The sequence below is a fragment of the Phoca vitulina genome, unplaced genomic scaffold, assembly GCF_004348235.1.
Source record: "Phoca vitulina isolate PV1807 unplaced genomic scaffold, GSC_HSeal_1.0 scaffold12, whole genome shotgun sequence".
Lineage (NCBI taxonomy): Eukaryota > Metazoa > Chordata > Mammalia > Carnivora > Phocidae > Phoca > Phoca vitulina.
This window is the reverse complement of record NW_022589715.1, coordinates 11,719,544-11,745,147: the sequence shown is the minus strand read 5'-3', so window position 1 is coordinate 11,745,147 and position 25,604 is coordinate 11,719,544. Positions and strand designations below refer to the sequence as shown.

The 25,604-nt window shown below is 44.5% G+C and overlaps 2 protein-coding genes across 2 annotated transcripts; both read right to left on the bottom strand.

The window, feature by feature from the left end:
• Nucleotides 1–3,474: 3,474 nt before the first annotated feature.
• Nucleotides 3,475–8,111, bottom strand: LOC116636357 (interleukin-36 beta-like). The gene is made up of 4 exons (XM_032411139.1): nt 8,089–8,111; nt 7,423–7,530; nt 4,480–4,619; nt 3,475–3,687 (listed from the first exon to the last, which is right to left on the bottom strand). Exons 1-4 carry the CDS (start codon nt 8,102–8,104, stop codon nt 3,475–3,477), a joined length of 477 nt encoding a protein of 158 aa, XP_032267030.1. The 5' UTR covers nt 8,105–8,111.
• Nucleotides 8,112–19,443: 11,332 nt separating this feature from the next.
• IL36G (interleukin 36 gamma) lies at nt 19,444–24,090 on the bottom strand. The gene is made up of 4 exons (XM_032411184.1): nt 24,036–24,090; nt 23,463–23,567; nt 22,639–22,778; nt 19,444–19,653 (listed from the first exon to the last, which is right to left on the bottom strand). Exons 1-4 carry the CDS (start codon nt 24,088–24,090, stop codon nt 19,444–19,446), a joined length of 510 nt encoding a protein of 169 aa, XP_032267075.1.
• Between the last annotated feature and the right edge of the window lie 1,514 nt (nt 24,091–25,604).

Sequence of the window (25,604 nt, the reverse complement as noted above, 5' to 3'; positions counted from 1 at the left end):
CTCTTTAGAGATAGACTTCATGGATTAGAGGTAGGGCTCAAAGGAAAGGAGGAAGCAAGCGTGGCTCCTAGGTTTCTGTCTTGAGTAACTGAGATGGAGAAGATGGAGTGTGGGAATGGGCATGTCTGATTCCTTCAAAATTCATATGGTGAAATCCTAAGGCCCAATGTGATCAGATTAGGAGGTGGGGACTTTGGGAGGTGATTAGATCCTGAGGGCAGGGCCCTCATGAACAAGACCAATAGCCATATGAGAAAGGCCTAGGGGGCTTTCTCCCCTTCCACCATGTGAGGCCCACAATGAGAAGTCTGCAACCCTCTGAGGGCCCTCACCTGACCATGTTGGCACCCTTATATCACACTTCCAGTCTTCAGAGCTGCAAGACATATTTGTTCTTATTATGCCTGCCAGTCTACGGAATTTTGTTACAGTAGCCCAAACAGACTAAAACCTCCCTCGAACTAGGAGAGCCAATAAAATATCTGAGAATACCTCTTGGGTCCTTCTATGGTTTCTCCTCTTCCTCCTCTTCTTCCTCCAGCACCACCACCACTTCCTCACCTCCTCTGTGAGAGGGTGCAGTGTAGGGTGGGCCAGCTGTCTACCTCCCGCTCATCTCCAGTGCTCTTGGGATTTCCGAGAAGTTAATATTTATAAGAACAGCCTAGAGTTATGTTGTGTTATTTTTTGTCACTCTCTACTATTCTTTCTACACATTCAGCTATTTACAGAACTCACATTCTTTGCAGCCCTTCTCAGAAAACCTGCTTACTCTGTGTCCATTTCATTGCCACCAGAAGCCTCTCATAGCCATCCTTGGGGTCATTTATGCTTAGTCCTGACTTTGTCAGAGTAAAAAACTGAAACACTGGATTCCCCTGTTATCATTTTCCTGTGCCCCTAAGTGGTTTATGAGTATGAATGAATGTATGTTGGTGAAGGCTTGGACAAAATCCAGGAGGGAGATGCCATGGAGTCAGTGGACATTGGCTGGAAGCCCTCTGGGAAGCTCTGGGTTGTGCTTTGTTTCTGCAGCCATCCCCTCCTGAGAGAATATCCTAACATCACTGCAGTCTCCTAAGGTTAGATTGGCAAAGAAGGAGGAGGAAGAAGAGTTGACACAGAAAAGTTCCTAGCCAGCTTTTCTGTGCTTTCCTTCCCCACCTTCTCTGAGGAACTCTGACGTTCCTTGCACCCTTCTTGCAGTTAGGGCTGCCTCTGCCATGATAAAGCAAACTCCACTCTGACATACTTCAGTATCATTGGAGGATGCTAATACATGCAATGTTCATTTGTTTCAACCATGTATTTTGAGCAACTATTATGTAGGAGGCAAGATTTGGCACCTAAGAAGTATAGAGATATCAAAGTCACAATCTCTGCCCACTATGTACCTAGAATTTGGTTGAGGAGAAAGAGCAAAGAAGCCAAAACAAGGAGAAAAAACTCCAGCACAAGTCTAACAAAAGAAATGTCTGTCACATGATAAGGCAAAGTGCTATAGACTTCAAAGAAGATAAGATGTTGGATTTTCTTGGGAGGATGAGGAGCAGCCTCTAAACACTTCAGACAGATGTAGGATATTAGGAAGACATAGGCAGGTGAGAGGCACAGTGATGAAAGTGGCTGAAATGTTTGCAAAATCATGTGCAGAGGCACAGAGGGAAGAAATCCAACGTGTTGGGTGTAGCTGGTACAGAAAAGAAGCTCTCTTTGATTGAATCTGTCTTAGTCTGGGTTTACACTGGAAAGCAGAACCTGAGACAAGGGTTTTGCATTCAGATGATGAGAAGTGACCCCAGGGAACAGGAGTGGGGCATGGAGAAACCGAAGCAGGGAAATGAGATAAGCCAATACAAGAGTGTGTTCTTGAGCTCAGCACTGCCATGCATGACTATGACTCAATTCTCCTGGGACTCTCTGAGGAACCCTGTAGGTAGAATGCATCTCAGAATTGTGCACCTGAAGGACCCAAGAGAATAGCAGGTACCCACCCACTCCCACCACACACTGGTCAAGGGTTCTTCATGGGCAGCTCCATCTCACTTCCAGGTGTGTGCATGTGTGAGTGCAAAGCAAGTTCCTGCAAGTGTCTTTCCCCAAGGTGTCCTAGGAGCCCCCAAGCAGAGAGAGACAGATGCTTGGTGCAGCTGAGATGACATGATGTCAAGTTACATCTTCTCAGAGCTGGTCACACAGCAATGACTAGAGTAAGAGGCAGGCGAACAGGATGTAAGGGAGGATTCAAGGGTCGTCTCAGGACCATGGCCAGCGAGGCACCAGGAGATAATGCCACAAGGATAGCTTTTGGAAGAGATTATGTCCCGATAAGAAATTTGAACTTAGTTAGCAATGGGTATACATTGCAAAACCTGATACCACTGCTTGTCATATGCAGAGAAGGGCAAGGTCTCCTGAGGGAAGAGAGTTCATCATGCTCACATTCATGTGCAAGATATTATGGTAAATTATAGTTCCTTGTGACTGGCTAAGTGAATCTGGAGATTTTATACAGGCTTTAAATAAAGTAACCCTCACCAAAGGGACAACTGGCCTAAAAGTATCCCAATAAAGAAACTGTTGGTTAAGGATTTGACTAAAATTCCAGAAAACATGAATAATAACAGGAAAATATCAAAGCTGGTACTTCTCCTTTGAGCTAATTTGTAAGTAAAAACAAAGACAATACAATAAGTTCTGAGAAGTCACCTGAAAAAAATTTAAACTGATACAAGTGATTCTCTGAAATATGGATTGATTTAAATTCACTACAGTTAATAATTAATCTTAACCAAACTATGTGTTATGTGTCAAATTATTAACTAATGATATTATGAATCCATTAGATGATGAAGACACGTAAAATTTTTATTTCACATTTATCTTATCTTTTAGATTCATCTTTGGTGGGGCACTTGGTTGGCTTAGTCGGAAGAGCATGTGACTCTTGATCTCAGGGTCATGAGTTTGAGCCCTATGTGGGGTGTAGAGATTACTTAAATAGATAAAAACTTTAGATTAATTTGGGAACATACATCATAATATTTATAATAAACATGCAGAGAATTAACAGATAATACTCTTTTATTGATAGGGTTCTATGAACAAAAATGTTTGGAACTCACATCTCTAGGCCATAGGTCGTCAGAAGGAAAAGGAAGAGAGAGGTGTGTACAGGAAGCATTTTGGATGTTGATTTAACTGGACATGGCAGATAAGTGGACGGTGGGACAAGATCAGGAAAGAATAAAAAGTAACTTGGGTTTTACACTAGGATGATGTTCAGGGGAAACATGGTGCAGAAATGGATGTCTAAAGGAAGAGGTGGTTTTGGGTGATGAGAATGAGGTGGACTACAGATGGGCATCAGTGCATGGAGGTCTCTCAAGATGACCTATTGTGTTTTGGAATGGAAGATTCTCTGACTGCTTGATCCTCTGTCCTGGAATCAGCCACCCACAGCCCAGGCTGAATTTAGTCCTGAGGATCTAAATAGAAGTTAGTGGTGTAATTTTTGCCCCTCTCCTTGGTGAGAATGACAGGCTGATTTGCCATTTTGGAAGTGGCTATGAACCAGTCCGGGTAGGAGACAGACTCCAAGGTGGAGGTGGAGCCCTCCCTACTATGGAAAAAGAGAAAGGGCTTCTGCGCTTTCTTCTCCTTGGACATATCCATGATCTTTTTCTCCTAGGATTAGGAAAAAGCCTCATTAGAGAGGATTATTGAGAGGAAGGGTCTAAATAACACAGCCCTGAGATTGACTGCTTTCCCAAAGGGAGGGACAGAGGCCAGGGACAAAGGCAGGTGAAAGGACACCAAAGTGTCAAGACAGACAGCCCGCTGGCTCCCAATAGCTTGGCTCCATCCCAGCATCCCATAACACCAGGTGTTTCTGATTCTCTGAGACAGCACTATCTTCCCTGAGAACAGAGACCAGCTTAAGTCTCTTCTGTGGGTGCTCCTGGTGGGCACCCATCTGCAGGTGCGGGCATCTCACAAGATTCCCAGCCTCCAAGTGGGTTGACATCTTACAGCGTTCATCATAATCAGAAGGATTCGCTTCATAACTACAAATGCTACCTTCGGTACAGAGACCACAGGTATATAATCCACAAAATCCAGACTAACAATCTCCCCGTCTCCTCTGCCATGCAGTGGCCTTTGCTTAAGTTGGAGCAGCCTAGCATCTTGGAGGACTTCTGGGAGTCAGTTAAAGAAAACTGAGGATGAAGAAACCACCATTCCTTGGCCTTTTTGAAACATTCTCATGGGTGTACCCTCCAGCTTTCGGAGAATGCTCTTACGTTCAAATGAGTGTTACACCCATGCCCATTGACTTGGGGGTCAGCCAAGTCACATTTCCTTCCCTAAACTGAACAATCCAGGATTGAAAAAATGTCATTTTTATTCAGCAATATGTTAAATGAAATAAAAAGTGCATCTCACGGTGCTTCTCTCATTAGCTGTATGATCACTCACCTTCAGCTGCAGAGTAGGCTGGCCCTGAATTTCTGCACAGAAGAGACAAAGATGGTTGCCCTTGATTCCCAAGTAAACTGGATTGCCTTTTCCTGCATCATGAAATTCTTTGTCTGTACATGTTGTTAAATCAAGACAGACTGGAAACACAAGGAAAAATGGAAACAGGTATCAGGTCCCAGGCAGCAGAAAGTCCAGTCCTTCTGGCCTGACATTACTCCTCCTAGCCAGGGGGGATGCTGAGCAGTCAGGACTCCCTCAGGAGGGAGCTCCCATTCACCATGGAGCTGAGACCCTTCATCATTATCTGAAGCCCATTTTCACTCTCTTACTTAATATCAGAACCCCAGTTGTTACCAAGGCTTATTGTGTCCCAAAAATAAAAATAAAATTCCCTACCACATTTGCAGCTAAATTTGATCATATGCTGAAGTTGTAGCCCATTAGATAAATGTGGAAGTGTTGTGTGGGATTTCTAAGAATGTTCTTTAAAAGGAGTTGACTCAGCTGGGAGAAGCTCCTTTCTTATACCCTGTGTCTTCTTACTGCCAGCCTCAAATACTTGGTTGATGGTTGAGGAGAACTTGAGCTTGGTAAAGCAGAAAGCTAGAATCTTTGGACTCTGGGGGTATCATGGAGCCATCATACTGGCCTCAGCCTGCCTGCTCAGCCTTCTTTTTCATGAGAAAGAAATAAACTTCTTAGTTAAGTCCCAGTTATGTGGGCTTTTTGTTGCTATCAGCTGAATTTAATTCCCAACTAATTTAGCCCAGGAGCCTGGGTGCTCTGCATCCATCATTCGGGGCAGGGGGTTGAGAATTCTCCAGTCAACTTTCTTTATCGAATTCCCACTCAGGACAAGGCTGCATGTGGGCACCAGAGATTTAGCTGAGGATAAGACAGACATTGTCTTGGCCCCCGCAGAAAATGAGACCAAAATATGTAAGCAGAGAAATGACCAGAACCACAATAAATTGCAATGCCTGCTTTGGAGGAAGGGACCAAAGCCTGGGACAGTAGGAGACCAAATTTAGATAGAGAAATCAAGAAAGACCTCTCTGCAGAAGTGAAGTTCAAACCAAGACCTTAAAGTTAAGAGGAAACTAGTATATGAAAACATGGGTGCTGGAGAGGGTCTGAAAGGAGAGTGTCACAGGGAAAGGATTGGTAAAGGCCCCTATGTGGCTCTGAAAGTAGACCGGCACCCCTGAGATCTCCCCACTAGCCCCCACCTAGCACCCCCAAAACACAAACACATGGGAATGACACTGTTCAATTAACATCGTTCAGAAGGTCACTCTTAATGTTTTGTAGAGAATGGATGAGAGGCCACACAAATGAAGGGGGAGGGAGGGTGGTGAGGAGGCAATGGCAGTGGCCCAGGGGAGATATTATATTATCTTAGAAATAAAGCATATTTTGCACAGAGACTCCTCAGTCTTTGCTGATGGATTGGATAGAGATTGAATCAAGGATGTCTCCTGCACTTCTGGCTTGAGGAAACAAGTGATGGTAATGCCACTAATAGATGGGGAAGACTGGGCTCATCAGCAGTTTTGAGAAGTCAGATCCATAATTCTGCTTGGGATAGATGAAGTTAGAGATGCCTGAGGGGACATCGAGAGGACATGGGTAAATTGTCCAGAGGGGACTTCTTGGTTGGAAGCATAAATGTCAGAGTGATAGAGGTGATACATCAATCTAAGAGACCAACTCCCAATCCCTTCAGTGGGGTTATGTAATGATTGCAGACTGAGATCTGAGGATCCCCAGCATTTGGAGATTTTATAGAGAAAGTGGAGTTGGAAAGGAGAATGCCAAAGAGAAGCCAGTGAACCACAAGAGACTATTCCTACAGAAGGAGAAGATGGGGGTGTTCAAGAAAGAAAGAGTTATCGATTATGCTGACTGCAGCTGAGGAACCAAACATTGTGAGGACGGAGGAGCATATCTGGTGACCTTGGGAAGGGGAGCTTGAGAGAACAGTTCAGAAGTCAGGTTGTTTGATGCCAGCGTGAGCAGGAGATGAAGTGGAAACAAGTTGTATAGCCAGCTCTTCTATGAAGTTTGGCTACGACTAGTACATATCACTGTATAGAGATTGCTATACAGGGAAAAAAGAGTGGTAGTAAGAATGGAATGTGGGAATCAAGAGAAGGTGTTTAGTATTAAACTTAGAAATATTATATTAGAGCATGTCTGTCAGTGATAGAAAGGATCCAACCGACAGACAAAGGTGGAGTATGCAGGGAAGAGAAGAATTAAATCAAACAGGGACACCTGGGTGGCTCAGTTGTTAAGTGTCTGCCTTTGGCTCAGGTCATGATCCCAGGGTCCTGGGATCGAGCCCCACATTGGGCTCCCTGCTCCTCAGGAAGCCTACTTCTCCCTCTCCCACTCCCCCTGCTTATGTTCCCTCTCTTGCTGTGTCTCTCTCTGTCAAACAAATAAGTAAAATCTTTAATAAAAAAAAAGAATTAAATCAAACATTGAAGTCCTAGCAAAAGGGAAAGAAGCTAAGACAGATTGATTTTTGCTGGGAGAAAGGAATATCCCCCATTATCAGAAGAGAGGACACCAAATTAGGAAAGTGTGTAGGTTTGATAGTGAAAAGATGATCAAGTTTGATTCTGGGGACACAGGTAGCGATATGGTTGAAATTTAAAGGAGAGAAACTCCAAGGAGAAGGTCAACTGCTGCTTAAGTGGATAATCTTCTTATTTGAAGACATTTTCTCTTGATAAGAACTGCCAACCCCTCACACCCTCATCTCTAGGTGCAGGGTTTCCTCTGTGGAAGAGAGCCTTCTTGTCCTTCCTGTGGACATTGGGCTGCCGCCCAGAAGTAGGAAAGGCCCCAGGCTAGGCTCAGGCAAGCTCAGCCCCAACCCCAGGGGAGCTGGTGTCCCTTTTAGAGGAAACAGTGGCTTTGATTGTCACTCACCAGGTCTGACATTTCTGCTAAAAGGAGTTGCTATTAATGAATTTTCTTTCAGGATCCATACCATTTGCTGAGAATCATAAACACCAAAGATTCTGGGACTATCTACCGCTGAGAGAAGACAGAAAACACAAAACACATATGAGGTTATTATAAACTTCAGGACCCTAGCTGCATCTTGGTAATAATGGTTTTTGAATCCTTGGGGGTAGGCTTACTGCTCTGAGAAAGAGTGGCTATAAGGAGAAAGGGAGAGAAATAAGGCAGGAACTGGTTTGTGGATCAAAGCGTCTGTAAGGATCTACCTGCATTTATAGTCCCCAAAAGATTTTCAAGATTTGTCTTTTTTCTAGGGCTATCAGTGACTTGTCTTTTTCTGATTGATAGTCTCTGGGTAGTAACAAGACCAAAAATATTCAAATTGGTCATCAGTATGTTTCTTGTTTTTTTCTTTACCCTCTTTATTGAAATAAATAATAATTCTGAACATACATAATAAGAAAAGAGCTAAATGCGCTCAGATTTTCAAATGCAGGTTTTGCAGTCTGCATATTTTAGCAAGAAATAAATGCATCTGTAACTGAGTAAATGATAGGGGCCCGGTACTCTATTGTCTTTGGTGAGGCAGGATGGAGATATTTCCAGGCTGGTTTGAAATTCACCACTCACATTGTGGGGTAGCCATGATGGTTTCAGAGCTTCCTGTGAAGAGGACAAGGTAGATCAGATGATAGAGAGGAGGTTGTCAGCAGCTGGTCTTGTGGGGGAAAGAAAGAAGAAAAACATGTCATCAATTTCTCACCGCCCCTCCTCCACTCTGGAATTTTGTGTAAAAATTCTTTTGAGAAAGCTGCCCCAAGATCCTGTCCCAGATGCACATCCAACGCCAGAAAACCCCAAATGGAAACTTCCATCTCTGTCCTGACTGGGTAGTCCTCGTTCTCCAGACGCTGATGGCCTTGGGATGCCCTCCATCCATCACATTTGTGATTGTTAGGAGGTTCCAGAGCATCACCTCAGGCACTGTTTTGTGCAACAAGTCTCCGGATTTAAAGGAAGGAATGGAGGGGAGACTGGGCATCTATCTCCATTCTAGCTTCCCATATGGCTGGTGAGTCACCACTCATCCAGACTTCAAGCTTGAACACCACTAAATAACTGGCAGCAAATCTGCCTCTATAACCCCCATCTTCACCCATTCTTCATCCAAAGAGGCATCACTAGGATCTCCATTATGTGTTTTGACTGTCAGGAGCCATCTGTCCCTGGGCTTCTGATTAGGGAACCAGGACAGTTCTCCAAGAAGGCCATAAACTCCCCATAGTGAGAGCCAGCTGTTCACATCCCTCCCCGCCTCAGGATCCTCACGGCCTGATTCAATAGTCATCACTGGACAGGGAGTAAGCAAATCATCACCTGCACTCTTGGAAGAAGGCTTAGTTCCTCCAGTACCCTGTGCCTTCCACCAAGGCCCCCCCCCCCAAGGCTCCCCAAGGCTAGACATAGAGCAGTGAAACAAGACTCCCCACAAATGGCTTCTGAGTTGAAGTTACCTTTGTCCAAGAGATACTCTTGTCCGTGGATCCAAAGTTAAGGTTCTATCTGCATCCAAGGGCTCCGGAAAGTTGTCTAGGACTCCTAGTTCTTTTACTGAAAAGACAGGAGAAACCAGAGACCCAGATGCAAGAGAAGATCAAAGGTCAATAGGTTTTGTGACTTCAGGCTGCACCTGTAATCTGTTATTATGGACTATGGCTTCCTCTGGACTCAGGTGCTCTGACTGACTCCAACAGGTCCCAAGCATTTTATCCACATGGGGAAGGAAGGAGGTTCTGCCTCACTTAGGCTGGGACTGCCTGACACTCAATATTTGCTGGTTCCTGGTGCCAGAGGATTCAGTGAGTCTTTATGTAAATATCAACCAAGCATCACTATGACTTGTCTATTCACCCTGAAAAAGTAGGGCATGCTAAGCCCTTAAGAGCAATAACCAGGAAATATAGTCATCAACACCGAGTTTGAGGAAAGAAACATTATGGGAGTGCCCCAGTGCCCATGACTGGATTCTGTTGCCAAAAAATGACATACTGGAATGTTATTCCTAGGAGTGGAAGCCCCTAGTAGGTTTAAGATAGACTAAGGAAGAGGTGGGTCCCCTAAGACCTGTGTAGCTTGCAACTACTCCTGGTCCACAGTCACCATATTCTCTGCCAATCTCAGACCAGGTAAAAATGCCCCAGTGTATGCTTCTCCAGCTTTTCAGAGTCTGTGTGCATGCTGCTTCTCCACTCAAGGGAGCCTCACCTGGGCAAAGCCAGCTCTTGTACACCCTGCCTATCACTGACTCTAGATCACTGCCCTGGATTAGTGGGAAAGGGAGCCTGGCTCCCAGATGCTCCACTGCTCTGAGCTAGCAGACACACATTAGGTCTTACATGAAGGAAAGCTGAGGTAATGCTGTTGATACTCTGCCCCAATCCCTTCAGGCCAATTGAGTTCGCTGTCACTGTGACAGCTGGCAGCACCTGTCAGCTTCATACCTCAAGAGTATTCATCTCAGTGGCAACCTCAACCAATGGGGGAAAGGGCTTGTGGATAAATGTCCCAGCCTCCCCAGCTTCTGGTGGGACAATGGTAGGGTTTCTCAGGGAGAACCCGCACTATGATAGTAGTTTAGTGTTCAAAAGCCAGAGACTTGTGTTCAAAAGCCAGACACTTATATTCAAAAGATGTGTGTTCACAATTAGGCTTTGCAACTTTCAGACTTGTGTCCTTGGCAGAGTCCTTTCACATCTCTGATCCTCAAATGATTACTATATGAAATGCATTGTATCTTGTTAGATTATTGTGTGGGTTAAAGAAGAGTATGCAAAGCCCCCAGTACATGACAGCTTCCTGTAGCAACTAAGTCTTTAAGCAACTAAGCAATTAGGTCTTCTATGTCTGTCACCAGACCCCAGATCAGCCTATTTGTCTCTATCAGCCTTTTTGCTTTGACCACCAATAGATCATCCTAGCTCTTGACATTTGTGCTACCTCATCAAATTATCTAACAACCTAACACCCTCATGTTCACACTGTATACAGTTCCAAGGGATTCCCACTGCACAGTGGGATGTGAAAGGTCATTATCATCTTGTCCTGGATAGCCCCATAACCATTCCTTCAGGAGTGTGGAATCATGAAGCACCCACACCTAAATGTGCAGTAGGTGCCTCTGAGTCAAAACTAGGATTCAGAATCAATCTGTGGCTATGATGAGGAGTTGCCCTAGGTATCCATTAGCATGAGTTGATTTCCACACTCTAAGAAGAAAGTTCGGAGCCTATGGCATCACTCCCATGCTCCTTAGGTAGGACCAGACCCACTTGGATATCTTGAGGAGAGAGATTCAATGTCCTGCCATAAGGTACAAAGAAGCAAATATTCAAGATACATTGGTATGGATGATGCATGCAAACTCACTCGGGACCACAGCTAATAAAATGTGGATCCTTTCAGATTCATTATTTCATCCTATAAATACATGGAGCTCCATGTAGCCAGTGCCATTAGCTGAGGTGATGGGGGCTTTGATGATACCAGATAACCCGAGACCTCTACTTATGTCTCCCTAGTATGGAGGTGTATCCTTTACCACCAAGGTGGTGGATGATCCTGAGAAGGGACACGGGGTCAAATATGTGAAGGAAATTTCTCTTTCTGTAAGAAAAGAACTCCATAGGAATAAAATCTAGAGATATAGCCCTCCTTCTCTCTTCAGGTAGCCAGAACTGGATCCAACTTGGGATTTCATTCCTTTGTCCACCATATCTATCTTCACTTCACGTCAAGGTCTAACATGTCACCTCAGTTCCTTCCCAACTTCTATAGCACAATTCCCATCATTCAATTTGGCTATTGTTCACATATTGCCAAGTTATTAAATGGAACAGTCCATTTACATATCCTCAATATTCAGAGTGTGACCTGTGGACCAGTATCATTCGCATCACCTGGAAGCTTGTCAGAAATGCAGAATCTCAGGGTTTATCTCAGACTTATGGAATAAGGATCTGAAATAAAGGAGCATTAAAACTACTGAAGTATATGCTCTGTGCTGATATAACACACACACACACACACACGCACATGCCATACTCTAGTCACAGCAGCACAAAAAAAAAAAAAAAAGAGGTCAAGACTCAGGAGCTGCCTATGACTAGAGGGGGGACAAGCAAACCAGATCTAGACCCACTCTTACCTTTCCCCAATCTCTGGGACCCATGAAGTGGGCTGTCTTGGCACTGAACAAAGTGGGGGAGGGAAAGATATAAAGAAAAGAAGTAATTCCTGGAAGGCTATGGCTGTGGACAGGCCCTCTGGAGGATTTCCACTTTGAGTACTCACAGCTTGACTGAGCCAGGAACTCTCAAATTGGTTTAATGTAGACCAAACACTTTCCACCAGATAAAGAGAAAGCCTCTCTAGAGGAGGGCAGAGCCACTTAAATAATTTTACAAAGGCAACAAGCCACACGTAGTTGAAGATTACCAGGCAAAAAGTAAACAAGATCACAAGAACAAGAACCAAAAAAATAAACAAAGCAAGATAGCAGAAACATACACAGACATCAGATTCTGTAATTATTATACACAGAGCATAAAACAACTATCCTAACCATATTTAAGAAGCAAATGACAAACATGGATATATTTTTCTAGAACAGCAAACTATGAAATGTGGCAGATTTGGAAGAGTTAAACAGCATCTCTAGAATTATATAACACAATAAATAAAATGATATAAACCAAAACTTGTATTTAGCAACAGACAGCACACAGCAGAAGGAAGAATTAGAGAGTACCACTGATGGTATAGGAATTTCTAGCACTCACTGCCTCCCAGAAATGTCAATTTGAACAATTATCCATACATAAAAATACTTCCACAAGAGCTAAGAATTCCAGGTGAGAGATGACAGCACCTGGGTAGAACACAGAAATAAGAAAAGATGTATTGAAAAAAGGATAGGAAACATAGTTTCACATTACTCCCATTGCCCAACCCCCAACCAAGCCAAGGTAGAGACATCCAACTCATGGGAGGAGAGTGAAGTAAGGAACTGCCTTCACAGTGGATTCTACCATCAGCCCACACCAGCACCAGACTGACTCCTGTGGCCTGAGGCTCTGGGCCTATCCCAGCATCAGGCCAGTTCCCATGGCCCCAGACCTCTGATGGGCTCTAACCAGGCTACCAGTCCACCCCAGCACTGGGCAGACCCCCACAAACCCAGGTTCCAGGCAGCCTCCTGCTAATCCAGATCCCTGGCCCTCCCTAGCATCATGGCCCCAAGCTACCAGCCTGCCCCAGCACCCAGGGCAGCCTTCACAAATCTAGACTCCAGATAAGCTCCCATGAATGAGGTTTCTGGCCTGCCCCAGTTCCAAGCTGGTACCATTGGCCCCAAGGTTCAGGCAGTCTCCCGTGGATCTAGGCCCCCAGGCTGCCCTAGCACCAGGCCAGACCCCATGGCCTCAGGCTCTAGACAGGTTACACCCATAAACCTAGGCTCCGAGTGGGCTCCCATGGATGCAGGCTACCAGCCCACCCCAGCACCAGGCTGGTCCCTAGAGACCCAGTCCCCAGACCAACTCCCATGGCTCCAGCCTCCAGGCTAGCCCGCATGGATCCAAATTCCAGAGTGGCCCTCATGGACCCCGAAGCTACAGGTTACAGGCTAACTCCCATGGACCCAGGCTTCAGGGTGGCCTCCACAGTCCCGGCTTCCAGGCCAGCTCCCATGAACCCAGGCTCCAGGGCCACCCCACCACCAGGCCAGCCCCTGTGGACGCAGACATCAGGCCCATCTACACAGACCCCAGTCCCAGGCCTACCACCAGAGACAGGCACTGGGCCTGTGAACCCAGTGAACCCAGACACCAGACTGGCCCCTATGGACCCAAGTACCAGGTCTGGTCACCTGGTGACCCAGGCACCAGACATGCCTGTGAGAACTTCAGCAGCAAGCCCACCCAGAATCTCTGGACAAGCTGACTGGCAAAGGGCTTTCCCTTCCAAAGCCAGCCTACAAAACTTGAAAGAAGTGCCTACTTCCTTAAATGCACAGACATCAATAAAGGATCACAAATAATCAAGGAAACACGACACCACTAAAGAAAACTAATAAAACTCCAATGACTGACCCTAAAGAAATGGAGATAAATAAACTGTCTGACAAAGAACCCTGAATAATCCTTTTAGAGAAATTCAGTGAACTACAAGAACACACAAGTAGACAACAAACAAAATATGTGTATCAAATAACCACCTTACTTTGTACACATTAAACTTATACAATGTTATATGTCAATTATATCTCAATAAATCTGGAAACAAAAAAAGAGTAAGAGAGAATTAATTAATTTGAAAATAAATGAGAAGAAATACAAATTATAGCACAGACACAAGAATGATGGAAAATACAGAAAAAGGTGGAAAAGATGTGGGGAATAAAGTAAGAAAGCTTATGACATTTATTGGAGTCCCAAAAGGAAAGATAAAGTAGGGCAGAGGCACTATTTGAAGAAAGAATTGCTAGCAATTCCTCAAACTGATGAAGACACCAATTCACAGATTTCAGAAACACAATAAATCCCAAGTAAATAAAAAGAAATCCATATCAGACTGAAATTGCATAGAATCTAAGACAAAGATAAGCTAGTAAGAGCAACAGATAATAAAAAGGCACTATCTTCAAGGAAGCAAAAGACTGACAACTAACTTCTTAATAACAACAATGGCAGTCAGAAGACAGTAGAATGATTATCTCAAACATGGAAAGAAAAGACTTGCAATGGAATTCCACACTCTGCAAAATTTCTTTCCAGCTTAAAGGCAAATCAAAAACAGTCCCAGATAATTTAAAGCTCATCATGTGGAAAAGCTCACTTTGGGGAATAATAAAGGAGGGGCATCAAGCAGAAAATTCTCTATAGCAGAGAATTTTTTTAAAGATTTTATTTATTTATGGGGTGCCTGGGTGGCTGTCGTTAAGCGTCTGCCTTCAGCTCAGGTCATGATCCCAGGGTCTTGGGATCGAGCCCCGCATCAGGCTCCCTGCTCCGCGGGAAGCTTTCTTCTCCCTCTCCCATTCCCCCTGCTTGTGTTCCCTCTGTCAAATAAATAAATAAAAATCTTAAAAAAAAAAGATTTTATTTATTTATTTGAGAGAGAGAGAGAGAGAGCACAAGCAAGGGGAAGGAAAGAAGCAGACTTCCTGCTGAGCAGGGAGCCTGATATGGGACTTGATCCCAGGACCCTGGCATCGTGACCTGAGCCCAGGGAGAATGCTTAACCAACTGAGCCACCTGGTGCCCTCTATAGCAGAGAATTCTATGCTTTTTTCAGAAATAGCTCTTTGTGTGTTACTGAGCCCTCATGGAGAAACACATATATGAGGCACCAAGTGACCATTCATCCCAAACTGTCCATTTTGATTTGAATTATGTCAGACTACCAAGCAATAAAGTTAGACACATGCCCGGCAGCTGTTCACTCTCAATCCAGAATTGAATCCAAGCAGAACCAGAGTGTACATGTAAGCTATATGAGCAGGTAATGCAGACCCCCACGTCACCCAGCACAATTGTACGAATGCCCTTCCCCTAGCTTGCATTTGCAGTTGTATGGAGGGTCTCCCTACAGCCAGTTGAATGAGGAGAAAAAAGCCCAAGTATTGTTTACACATGGGTCAGCTCACCATGGTCTATGAGGCAAAAATGGATCGCAACTATTTTACAACCACACTTGGCAGTGCCTTGAAAAATAGTGAAGAGAGGAAATAATTCAACGGGAGTAGCTGGGAGTAATACTACTGGTCATTCACTTGTCCCAAAGGAACAATACACACAGATTCCTGGGCAGTAGTCAATGAGTGGCTCGCTGATCAGAAGACTGAAAGATAAGGAGACAGGGAGTAAAGACATGTGGATGGACATATGGGAGCGGACATAAATGTGAAGATGTTTGTATTATATGTTAATGCCCACCAGAAAGCATCAACCACAGAAGAGTCACTGGATACCCAAGCAAATAAAACCACTCTGCTAGTTGACATTAGCCAACTACCCTAAAACAGACATGATGGGCATATGAACAGTGGGAGTGCATTCTATTCCTTAAGGCCCTTAGTAAAATATTGATTCTTAGGCCCTGCTCTAAACCTACTAAGTTGGAATTTTGAGGTGAATGGGTTTTAATTTACTAGGTCCAGAGCGAGCCCAAACATCTGAGCTTTTAGTTCAGACCCCAGATGATTCTGATACTGTTTCAAGTTTGAGAAATACAGATACACAATATATTTCAGCACTGACACCATTACATAACAATGTTTAGGTGGCCAGGAGTGTTCCGCCCTAGGTGGGTCATCTGCTGACACCCTGCTAGGTAAGGATAGCCCCAATAATGGGAACGAGGTGGCTCATACTTTGCTCTGCTGTCTTGCTCTGGGTAATTGTTGCTGATTTCTCACACAGTGCTTCATAACATCCCAACACAAGGAGACAGAAATTGAAAGACCAAAAATCAAGATTATCATACTTCCAGTCCTTCTAATAAATGTCAGTGCAGTCCGCAGCAAGTCATATCCACTTCCAAGGATCCCCCCTTTCCTTTTTTTTTTTTAAATTTTATTTATTTATTTGACAAAGACACAGAAAAAGAGTGAACACAAGCAGGGGGAGTGGGAGAGGGAGAAGCAGACTTCCCATAGAGCGGGGAGCCAGATGCGGGGCTTGATCCCAGGACCCTGGGATCATGACCCAAGCCGAAGGCAGATGCTTAACGACTGAGCCACCCAGGTGCCCCGATCCCCCCTTTCCTTACCCATGAAAAGAAAAGGCTGAAGGAAAATGATGTCATTCAGAAAAGTTATCCAAATCTTGAAAAAGGCAAAAGGATTATTGTGTGCCTTTTCAATGTCATATTAGAGCATTGTCTAATGGACCCACCCAAAGGTCATCTAACTCTCTGTAAATATAATTTTGTTTGACTTACTACTTCTATTAACTTGTAGCAAACAGATAAAGGGCATATGCTTTTTGTACAGTAGAGAGGCAAATGACATCTGTCTGGTAGAAAAGATAATGTCTCAAGTTGGTAACTCAAGAAATAGAAGTAAATATATCCCTAGACACATGGAAGAAAACTGAAAAAAGAGCTGAAAAAGAGTTAACAGTTGCATCACGGAAATAGGATCAGGGCAGAAGAATATCACTTTTAATCATAGACATGTATTGTTTTGGAAGAATGTTCTTTTAAACAACTTTTTAAAGTCTGAGAAGGAAAAAGTAATGTTTTATTGACATGAAGAATTATTTATTACAGCCACTGTTCTCAGGGTCCCGGAGGCAGCATCTTCAGTCCCTCATGCCCAGTCGTTCATGAGTTCAGGGACGGTATCATCAGGTCCAGCTTCAGGAAGCAGTCTTTGGTCTTTTAGCAGTCCTGGTGCCAGAAGATATGATTCCCAAAGCAGAAAAACATCCCACTCAACAGTTTCACTGCAGTTGTGATTTTGGTGACAAGGTTCTTAATTCCTTACCAGAATCCAAAAGCCCCTCTCTCAGTGTAATCTGTCAGATTACACCTCCTCAGGAGCTTCCTGGGTATAATGTGAAACTGGTCCTCATATGTGGGGGTCAGGATTGAGACCAAAAGGAAAGAGACGATTCACCCCAGATCGGTAGGTGGCAAATTTAATAAACAAGGAAACTCACATACAACGCTTGTCTTTGAGTGGCTGCAAGACAAGTAGATCTCTAGAATATTAAAAATATATATAGAGGCTTTAACTGGGTTGGGCCACATATACCATCCAGATATCTCAACATCACATCACTATCTCAAGGCTTATGTCCTTGGAGCAGCTTCTGGGAGCAGGAAAGGCAAGCAGAACACACACATTGCAAGGACAGGGGAGGGGGTAAGGAGCCTCCAGCTGCCAGAGTCCAGCTCATGGGTCAACTGGTGGTCATATCCTCTCGATGACCTCCCCCAACACAATGCATCAAGCCCCTTATACCACCCCATTGCTAAAGACCCAAAAGAACCAAATCCTTCAAGGAATGTTGGCCTGGAGCTCCTAGAACTCCAATGTCAGAGCATTTGATATTCAAATGTATGAAAACTAGATGTTCACCAGGCCATAAACCTGAAAATGAGGATGCTGCTACTCACAGGAGCCTTCCACGATTTCATATGTTGTGGTCTTTCTCAAATGTGACGGATAAGTCAAGGGATCCCTGGAAGTCTGTTCTCCAGTTCCACAACTATGAGATTACTATGTTTCCATTTTGATTACACTCTCAATATGTTATCAGAACCTCTTCTGGATCATCAGGATAGCCAGTTACATGGCACCAAGACTCATATTTGAGCTTTGTTTGGGCTCAAATCTGTGCCAAGTGACAACCCAAAGTGTCACAGTGTCTGCATGAACAGTTTTGGTGGTAGAGAAAAAGAGATGGGACAATGCAATCACCACACAGCCTGTGGTAGTCTGGAGATGCTGTAACACTCAGACCATAATCCTGTCACACGCAAATGTGTCATTGGATCCCAACTGTCAGATGTAACAACCGACAACGTAACAATGTAAATTGGCAGATGTAAGACACCGCCACCATTTATTAGCAGTGAGGATAGTCATAAATATTCAATAACCAAGTCTTCTATTTAATATCCCAGAATTAGCTCAGTGCCCATTTTAATGTTGTTTTTTATAAAACTACAATGCTAAAACTATACGTAATTGAAGAAGAAAACTTTAAAGAATCAAGAGACCTTGCATTAAATCGGTGCTTACTGATTGCTTACTGGCCTGGCTAGTAGAGTATGTGGTCTGATTGTCCAAAAGTAGAAAAAAAAAATTTAATTTACTGGTACTATTTTGGAAATTGTATTTAAGCAAACAGAATTTTCTGTATTTGTAACATCAGAGACAAAATAAGAAATGTATTATATACAGAACCATATCTGAGCTACATCTTTCTACAAATAAATTCACAATCAGTGATTTAATTTCATCAGATTTCATCAGAATACATCATCTGAAGCATGGCTGGTGAAAAAGCTAGGCTCTCTGTTCCAGAGAAAGGGACCTTTCCTGCAGTTTTTAAAGGGATTATGTGGATGGTGAGTATGCCTAAAAGGAAAAGTCTAGAAGAGGCAAAGAAATCAAGGCTGTGAGACTGTACAGAAAGTAGTGAAATAATAGTTCTCTTTTACATGCATCATCTCCTCCCCAGCCTATCAGCAGTGACAGGGGTCCTCCTCCCCCCAGCTAAGCCCCGGTCCCAGGCTCACCCACAGAGCTATCCTCATTCAATTACTCTTGCTAATTTCAGTTTACTATGTTTGCTATTTCATTTTATATCTTAGTTTTAGCTTTCTTATTGTGTAAAAACATGAAGTTTATATTTGGCCTTATGTTTACATATTAGAATTAGGAAAAAACATAATTTAACTGTTATTAAGAATTATTTATCTTTAAAAGTTCTTTAACCTTTAAAAGGATACATTATACAACTTGAGATATACTAGCAACATACAAACTATATGGAAAATGTAATCCAAATAGGAAAGGAAACAAAGCAAAACAAAAACAATCAGTTCCGCACTAGTCACCCGGTCTTGGGTAAGATTCATGAGCTCTGAGCCTTCTCCATATCCACCCCCAGGGAATGCCCTAATGTCTTTGGGTCCCGACATCCTCATACTCATACGGTGGGATGGCTGTGGGATGAACAGCTTCAGCCTGACAGAACCTTACATCACATCACCCTTCCCTCCTATGTCTGAGCCCACATTCTATGCCTCAGTTGCCATGAAGTCATTCATAAAGTGCGGTGATAACAGGGTCCTGCCCACCTCTCAGCACTGATGTGAAAGTGACCCTGAGATAATATAGAGGAAAGCACACTGGGAACTCGAAAATTTAACACAAAGACCTCTGACCAAGCTGCCCCCTCAAGCCTGAGTTCAAGCGTTGATATTTAAATTGAAGTTAACATTGTACACTCCCCCCTGGTGCGAAGTGAGGAAGATGGGGTGGCCTCTGTCAGAGGAGGCGATGAACCAGCCAGGGAAGGTCACGGACTCGAAGGTGGAGGTCCTGCCATTCTTTGAGTGGTAAAAGAGGAAGGGCTCCACAGGCTCGACTTCATTGTACAGATCCAGTATCTCCTCCTCCTAAAATATGACAGAGAAGGCCCCGCAGGAGAAGCAGAGGCTGTTTGAGTCCTTCAACATTACTTGCACGCAATCAGTAAATGTTCCAAAGCTCGAGAAAGCCTGATCCCTCTATTAAAACAGGCCTAGGAGCAGCAGAGTGAGCACACCATCTCACCTTCCCAGCCCCCAGCCTCAAATCCAGAGACGGAGGAGGAATGACACAAGGAACAGGTTAATGAACACGTGGGCACACTCGAACAATGAGTTGGAACTCTTCTCACACAAGAAGCCAAGCGGAGGAAAAGGAAGGAGATGCAGATTTGCAGCAAAAAACCAAGGACCTCTCCCACCAAAGCCGCAGCAGTGAGGGCCGCCGCCCTGCAAACACCATTGCTCTAACCAAAGTTCCGTGTTAGTCTTTGACCAACTGCCAGCATGTGAGAAAGGTCAGTGCCAGGAAAAAGACACAGAGGGTCTAACAAACCAAAGGATTTGCATTCAAAAAACAACAACAAAGTAAATAGAGCAATCAGAAAATGCCTTCTATGTCACATATAGAAGTATATTTTGTATGTTTATATACCATGTATTTAAGTAAAATAAGTATTTCTAACTAAATTAAAGATCTCCAGAAAGCCACTACACAGGAATGGTCCGTAATTCAGCCACATTCGAACCCCCTCCCTGTCTCGCTACCAGGTTATTTTCTTCATTAGTTCTGATTACCATCTGAACTTAGTATATTTATCCATCAATCATATCATTACTGCCAGATTTGTTCATCACTGCATTCCTCAACACAGAGAAATTCAATAGAGATGTGTTTAACAAATAAAAAGACACTTTCTCAGGGCGCCTGGGTGGCTCAGTTGGTTAAGCGACTGCCTTCGGCTCAGGTCATGATCCTGGAGTCCCTGGATCGAGTCCCGCATCAGGCTCCCTGCTTAGCAGGGAGCCTGCTTCTCCCTCTGATCCTCCCCCCTCTCATGTGCTCTCTCTCTCTCATTCTCTCTGTCTCAAATAAATAAATAAAATCTTTAAAAAAAAAAAAAAGACACTTTCTCATTTCAAACTCCAGTACGTCCTCCTCCTCCCTTTCAATGTCCGGCCTAGGAAGGACTGGGCTGCAGGTCCCATCTGCCATCCCCAGCTTATGCCTGCTCCTCTAGCAATTCATCATTTTGGCTTTCTCTCCATCATTCCCATTAGCATATTTGCTGTCATTCTACCATCTTAAAAAATAACTGTTTTGATTGCCTATCACTGTTCCCAGCTTCCCTTTGCAGAAATTTCCCTGTAATAGTTGTTTATATATGCTGTCTTGGATTTCTCCCTTCCTGTCCCTCTCTTAAACCCCCTCCATCCAGGCTTTCACCTCCAGCACTGCAGCAACACTGCTGTCACCAAGGTCCCTAAGGACCCACACATGGCAAAATGCAGTGGTCGATTCTCAGTCCATCTGAGGACAAAACCACGATAGAAGGGCGGCTTACTAGACAGGACTTAGCTGAAAATGTAATTCTCAGTCCACCTTCACCACACTCCACATTCACTCTGTCAGCAAATCCTGTTGCCTCAATTTAAATAAAATATTTTCAGAGTCAGACTGGCTTCTATCTACCTTCACTGCTATCCCCTCATCCATCAGATCTCACCTAGATCACGTCGAAGTTCCCCATAGGACTTTCACCCCTGCTGTCCACCACAGTCTGCTTTCAGCTAGCAACCAAAATAATTATTTTAAAACCTATGTCCATTCATGTCACTCTCCTATTAAAAACATTCTAATAATTCCCCATTTCACTCAAATTGAAAGGCAAAGTCCTTATAAATGCCAGTAAGGCCCTTTGTGATCTGCCTTTATCTCTCCGAACTCCTCCTCCCTAATTCACTCCTGTCACTGTTTTCTCTGCTAATCCTTGCCCTCACCGACACCCAGCTGGCTAACTCTCTTGTTGCCTTCTACTGTCTGTTAAAATCTTAGCATGCCTGCTGCACTATTTTCTATGGCAACCCGACTCCACCTGGGTCTAGCACTGCCCACCTCTCTATCCTGCTCTCCCAGGGGACATAACACTCTTACACACATCACCAACTTACCCATCCTGATAATTATTGTCTACCATTTCTCTCCTCCTGCTAGAATCCATGCCCCATGAGGGCAGGGCTCTCTGCTGTTCTGTGCCCCAATGTATGTCAGATGGCCACAACAGAGCTAGAGGCCAGTAAGAGCTCACACATTTGCTGAACTGAATTTGATGGGGTTAAATTAAATTGAATTGAATTAAATAGAAGTTTATGGAGCTGAAGTTTATGGAACAAGAGTAAAGATTGAAATTTCAGAAAACAGCAAGGGGAGAATGATTTAGCAGATAGGAAGAGCTTAAAATGGAATCATGACTTCGAAAATGGAACCAAGAAATTCTCCCAGGATGCAACAAGCAAAAAACAAAAACAATGAAAGGATAGAAAGTATGGAAAATTAGACAAGATATTAAAGAGGGATCTAGAAGTTCCAATGACTAAGGCATAGGAATTCCAAAAGGAAAGATAAGGCAGAATGAAAGAGAGAAACAATGGTTGAGAATATCTCAAAATTCAAGAAAGACAAACATCCTCAACTAGTGAGGGTCAGGATAACTCAATTGCATGTACACTACTCAAAAATATCCAGGAATATTAACTATGTTTAAGAATAGAAGAATATTTCTTGGGTGCCTGAGTGGCTCAGTCGGTTAAGCATCTGCCTTCAGCTCAGGTCATGCTCCCAGGGTCCTGGGATCAAGTCCCACATCAGGCTCCCTGCTCCACGGTGAGCCTGCTTCTCCCTCAATGTCTGCCTCTCTCTCTCTCTCTGTCTCTCATGAATAAATAAATAAAATCTTAAAAAAAAAAAGAATAGGTGAATATTTCTTTTTTTAATTCTAAAATTAGATCACCTACCAAATAAACATCTTATAAAAGAAATTGGCCTTTTTTTTAAACGTCATTTTTCATACTCACCTTCAGTTGCAAAGTGGGCTGCCCTTCTATGTTCTCACAAGACAGACACATATCTGGATTCTCTATTCCCAAATAAATGGGAACTCCTCTTCCTTGCTCAAGCAACTCTGGATACTTGCATGGGACAACAGTGACAGTGACTAATAAAGATAAGAGGGGAGATGGTGTCAGTTTCCTCTTGAAGTCAGGACAAGGCCAGCATCTTTCAGGTGGGGCAGGAAGAAACCTTTTGAGTGTCATCCCTGCTACCCCAGGCCCACCAAATGGCCAACTACTGTATTCATTCATTCATTCATTCATTCATATGACATACCAGTCACGTCCCTAGGAAATGGAGCAAACACACAGAGTTAAACAGGTGGCAGACCCTGTCCTAGAGATTGTCATACCTCTGCGTAAACACCTGAAGGTGGGAAGCTCCAACCCCAGGCAGCCCCTCTGATCCTTGAAGAGTTCTGTCCATTAGCAAGTTTTGCTTAATGTGATGTTGAAATCTGCCTTCCTGTACCCACTCATTTAGTCCTTTTAGAACACCTTGAAGCCAGGCAGAATAAAATACTCCTCTTCCATGGGACAGGCCATTAGTCACTGAAAGCAGCTCTCCTGCCCCCCAGGAGGCTGCTCTACCCTCTCTGCTTTCTAAACCCTAGTCCAGACAAACTTCTCCCTGACATGGCTTCCCAGGCAGGTGTGAAATTCTCCTCCTTCCAGGTGGGCCCTGTTGTCAAGCCACCCTTTCACAAAAGGCCAGTGCCAGCATCCCAGGTGCACTAATGTGACCCTTCCCTTGCCTCCAAGGCAGCAGCCACGGGATGACCACTCACCTGGGGTTACACTGTTACTCCGTGGAACTGTCACAATGGTCTGACCCTGAAGGATCCACACCTGCTGATTCAAGTCGGAGACCTCCCCAGTATGAGGTTTATTCACTACAGTTTAAATAGAAAAGAATAATGAAAAACCATTATAACTAGGCCGCTTTGCTAGATGCTAGGCCCTTCAGGAAGGAAGGTCCAGGGTTTACACACCAAAACTGACAGCATTCACATGACCCTCAGCTCAGCCTTTCTTTCTGGGAAAACTATGGGTTGTGGTGAGGAGGGCCAGGGCTGCAAATGGTCTAAGAGGGTAAACTGTCCCATAGGACATGTGTGTCAAGACCAGCTACTCCCTCTGATGACTACTGTGTGCTTGGCTTGGTCCTGGGTCTGGAGTTAGAGCAGAGAATAAGCACTGCTCCCCACCCTGTAGAAGCTCACTGTCCAGGGAAAGCTGGAGAGCACTGAGTGGTAAGGGCTATACACAAAGAGGGGCAGAAAATGCTGGGGCATATCCAGAAGATCCAGAAGAGACAGGTATGAGTACAGGTGTCCCAGGCCTCCAGAGCCCCATCTCACCATCACCTGCTGTAAAGGGTTCTCCAGAGATAGGGACTCCTCGAATGCATGTCATAGTGGGGTTGTCTCAACACCTGTGGGGACAGTGATAGGAGACATGAGCATCAGGAGACATTTCCAAGACCTTTCCAGGACACTAGTTACTGAGATCCTCATTCTGGACAAGGAGCTGGGAAGCCTGGCCTGACACAAAGCCTAGTCAGAAAATCTGAGCCACCTCCTGAGACAAAACTTCAAGGTACCAACAAGGAGGAAACATGGGGCAGAACTTCCTCCACCCGAAAATCCAGCCAGTTACAGTATCTTCCTAGAAGTTCTAAGCCAGGCATGACTTTTGACCTTAAATACCCATAGCCGCCTAATGCCTGTGTCTCCTCCTCCTGCCCCCATTGATATCTGCTTCTGCCTGGGGGCAGAGCAGCTCTGCCAGGATCCCAGCAACTCCCTGGGAAGTGAGAAAGTGAGAAGCAGCTAGACAAGCACTGGACAAGACACAGAGCCTGGCATAGCCCCATCCCTTCCCTGAGCCCTAAAGCACAGAAAAGAGGGAAGGCTGAAAAGTTGGAGAACCTTTATCAAAAGTGCAGGGGACTGAATCACAGCTCCAACAGCTCCCAAGAGCAGTGATGGGCTCTGACAGAGACTGCCATTTATTTGGTACAATGGGGGAGGTGCCACCTACCTTGGTGGGGCGTGGCAATTACATGTCAGAATATCCTGAGACTCAGATGAAGAAATCACAGCATCAACATGAGCTGCCAGAGAAGGAGGCACCGAGCCACGCCCACACGGAAATAGAGCTGATGACGGACCCCAGGCTTCTCAGCAAGGGGAGACTGAGGGACTTCCCCAGAACTCAGTTCTCCTGCCTTTTCACTCAGGCTGTAACTGGAAATGCCAGGCCCTTCACAAAAGGAGTCCATCTGTTGAGGCAGGCAAGCTTGCCCTCTACAGTTCTACTAAGGGAGTCCTGTGATTGCAAAATTAGCTGTGGACTTCAGGCAGGGTCCACATGGCATTCCTGGCCATCCAACTATGCCTGAACCACCCAGGCCACCCCTGAAAAGCGGACTAGGCTGAAAGCTCCCTTACTGTACTCTTTCAGCACCTCCACCCCCTTGGGAAGCCACAGGCACTGAGCAGCATACCCTTAACAGAGGCAAGCCTGGTCCCTGGTGCCCCCAAAATGCAGTGGACTCCAGAACTGCCTAAGAACTAAAATAGTCAGCAATGATCTCCCTAAAAACTGAGCCCCAGATCCCAACTTATCCCCCACCCTCTGTTCTAGTAATGCAGGGCATTTGTAGGTTCTCAGTGAATGGTAACAGCTATTATTACTATTTTTGGTGGGAGGTACCATGTTTGTTACACCCCCACCCTCCATCTGCTGAGGTCAAGCACAAAAATTTTCTGCTGCACAAGCTAACTTGACTGAGGTGAATTTCAAAAAACAGACTGGAAACAACTTCCTATTTACCGGCCTAGCTGGGGGGTGGGAGGGAAGGGCTAAGACAGAGCCTTCTAGGCAAGCACCTCCATGAGCTCCTCTTCCCAGCCCTGAAAAGTTCC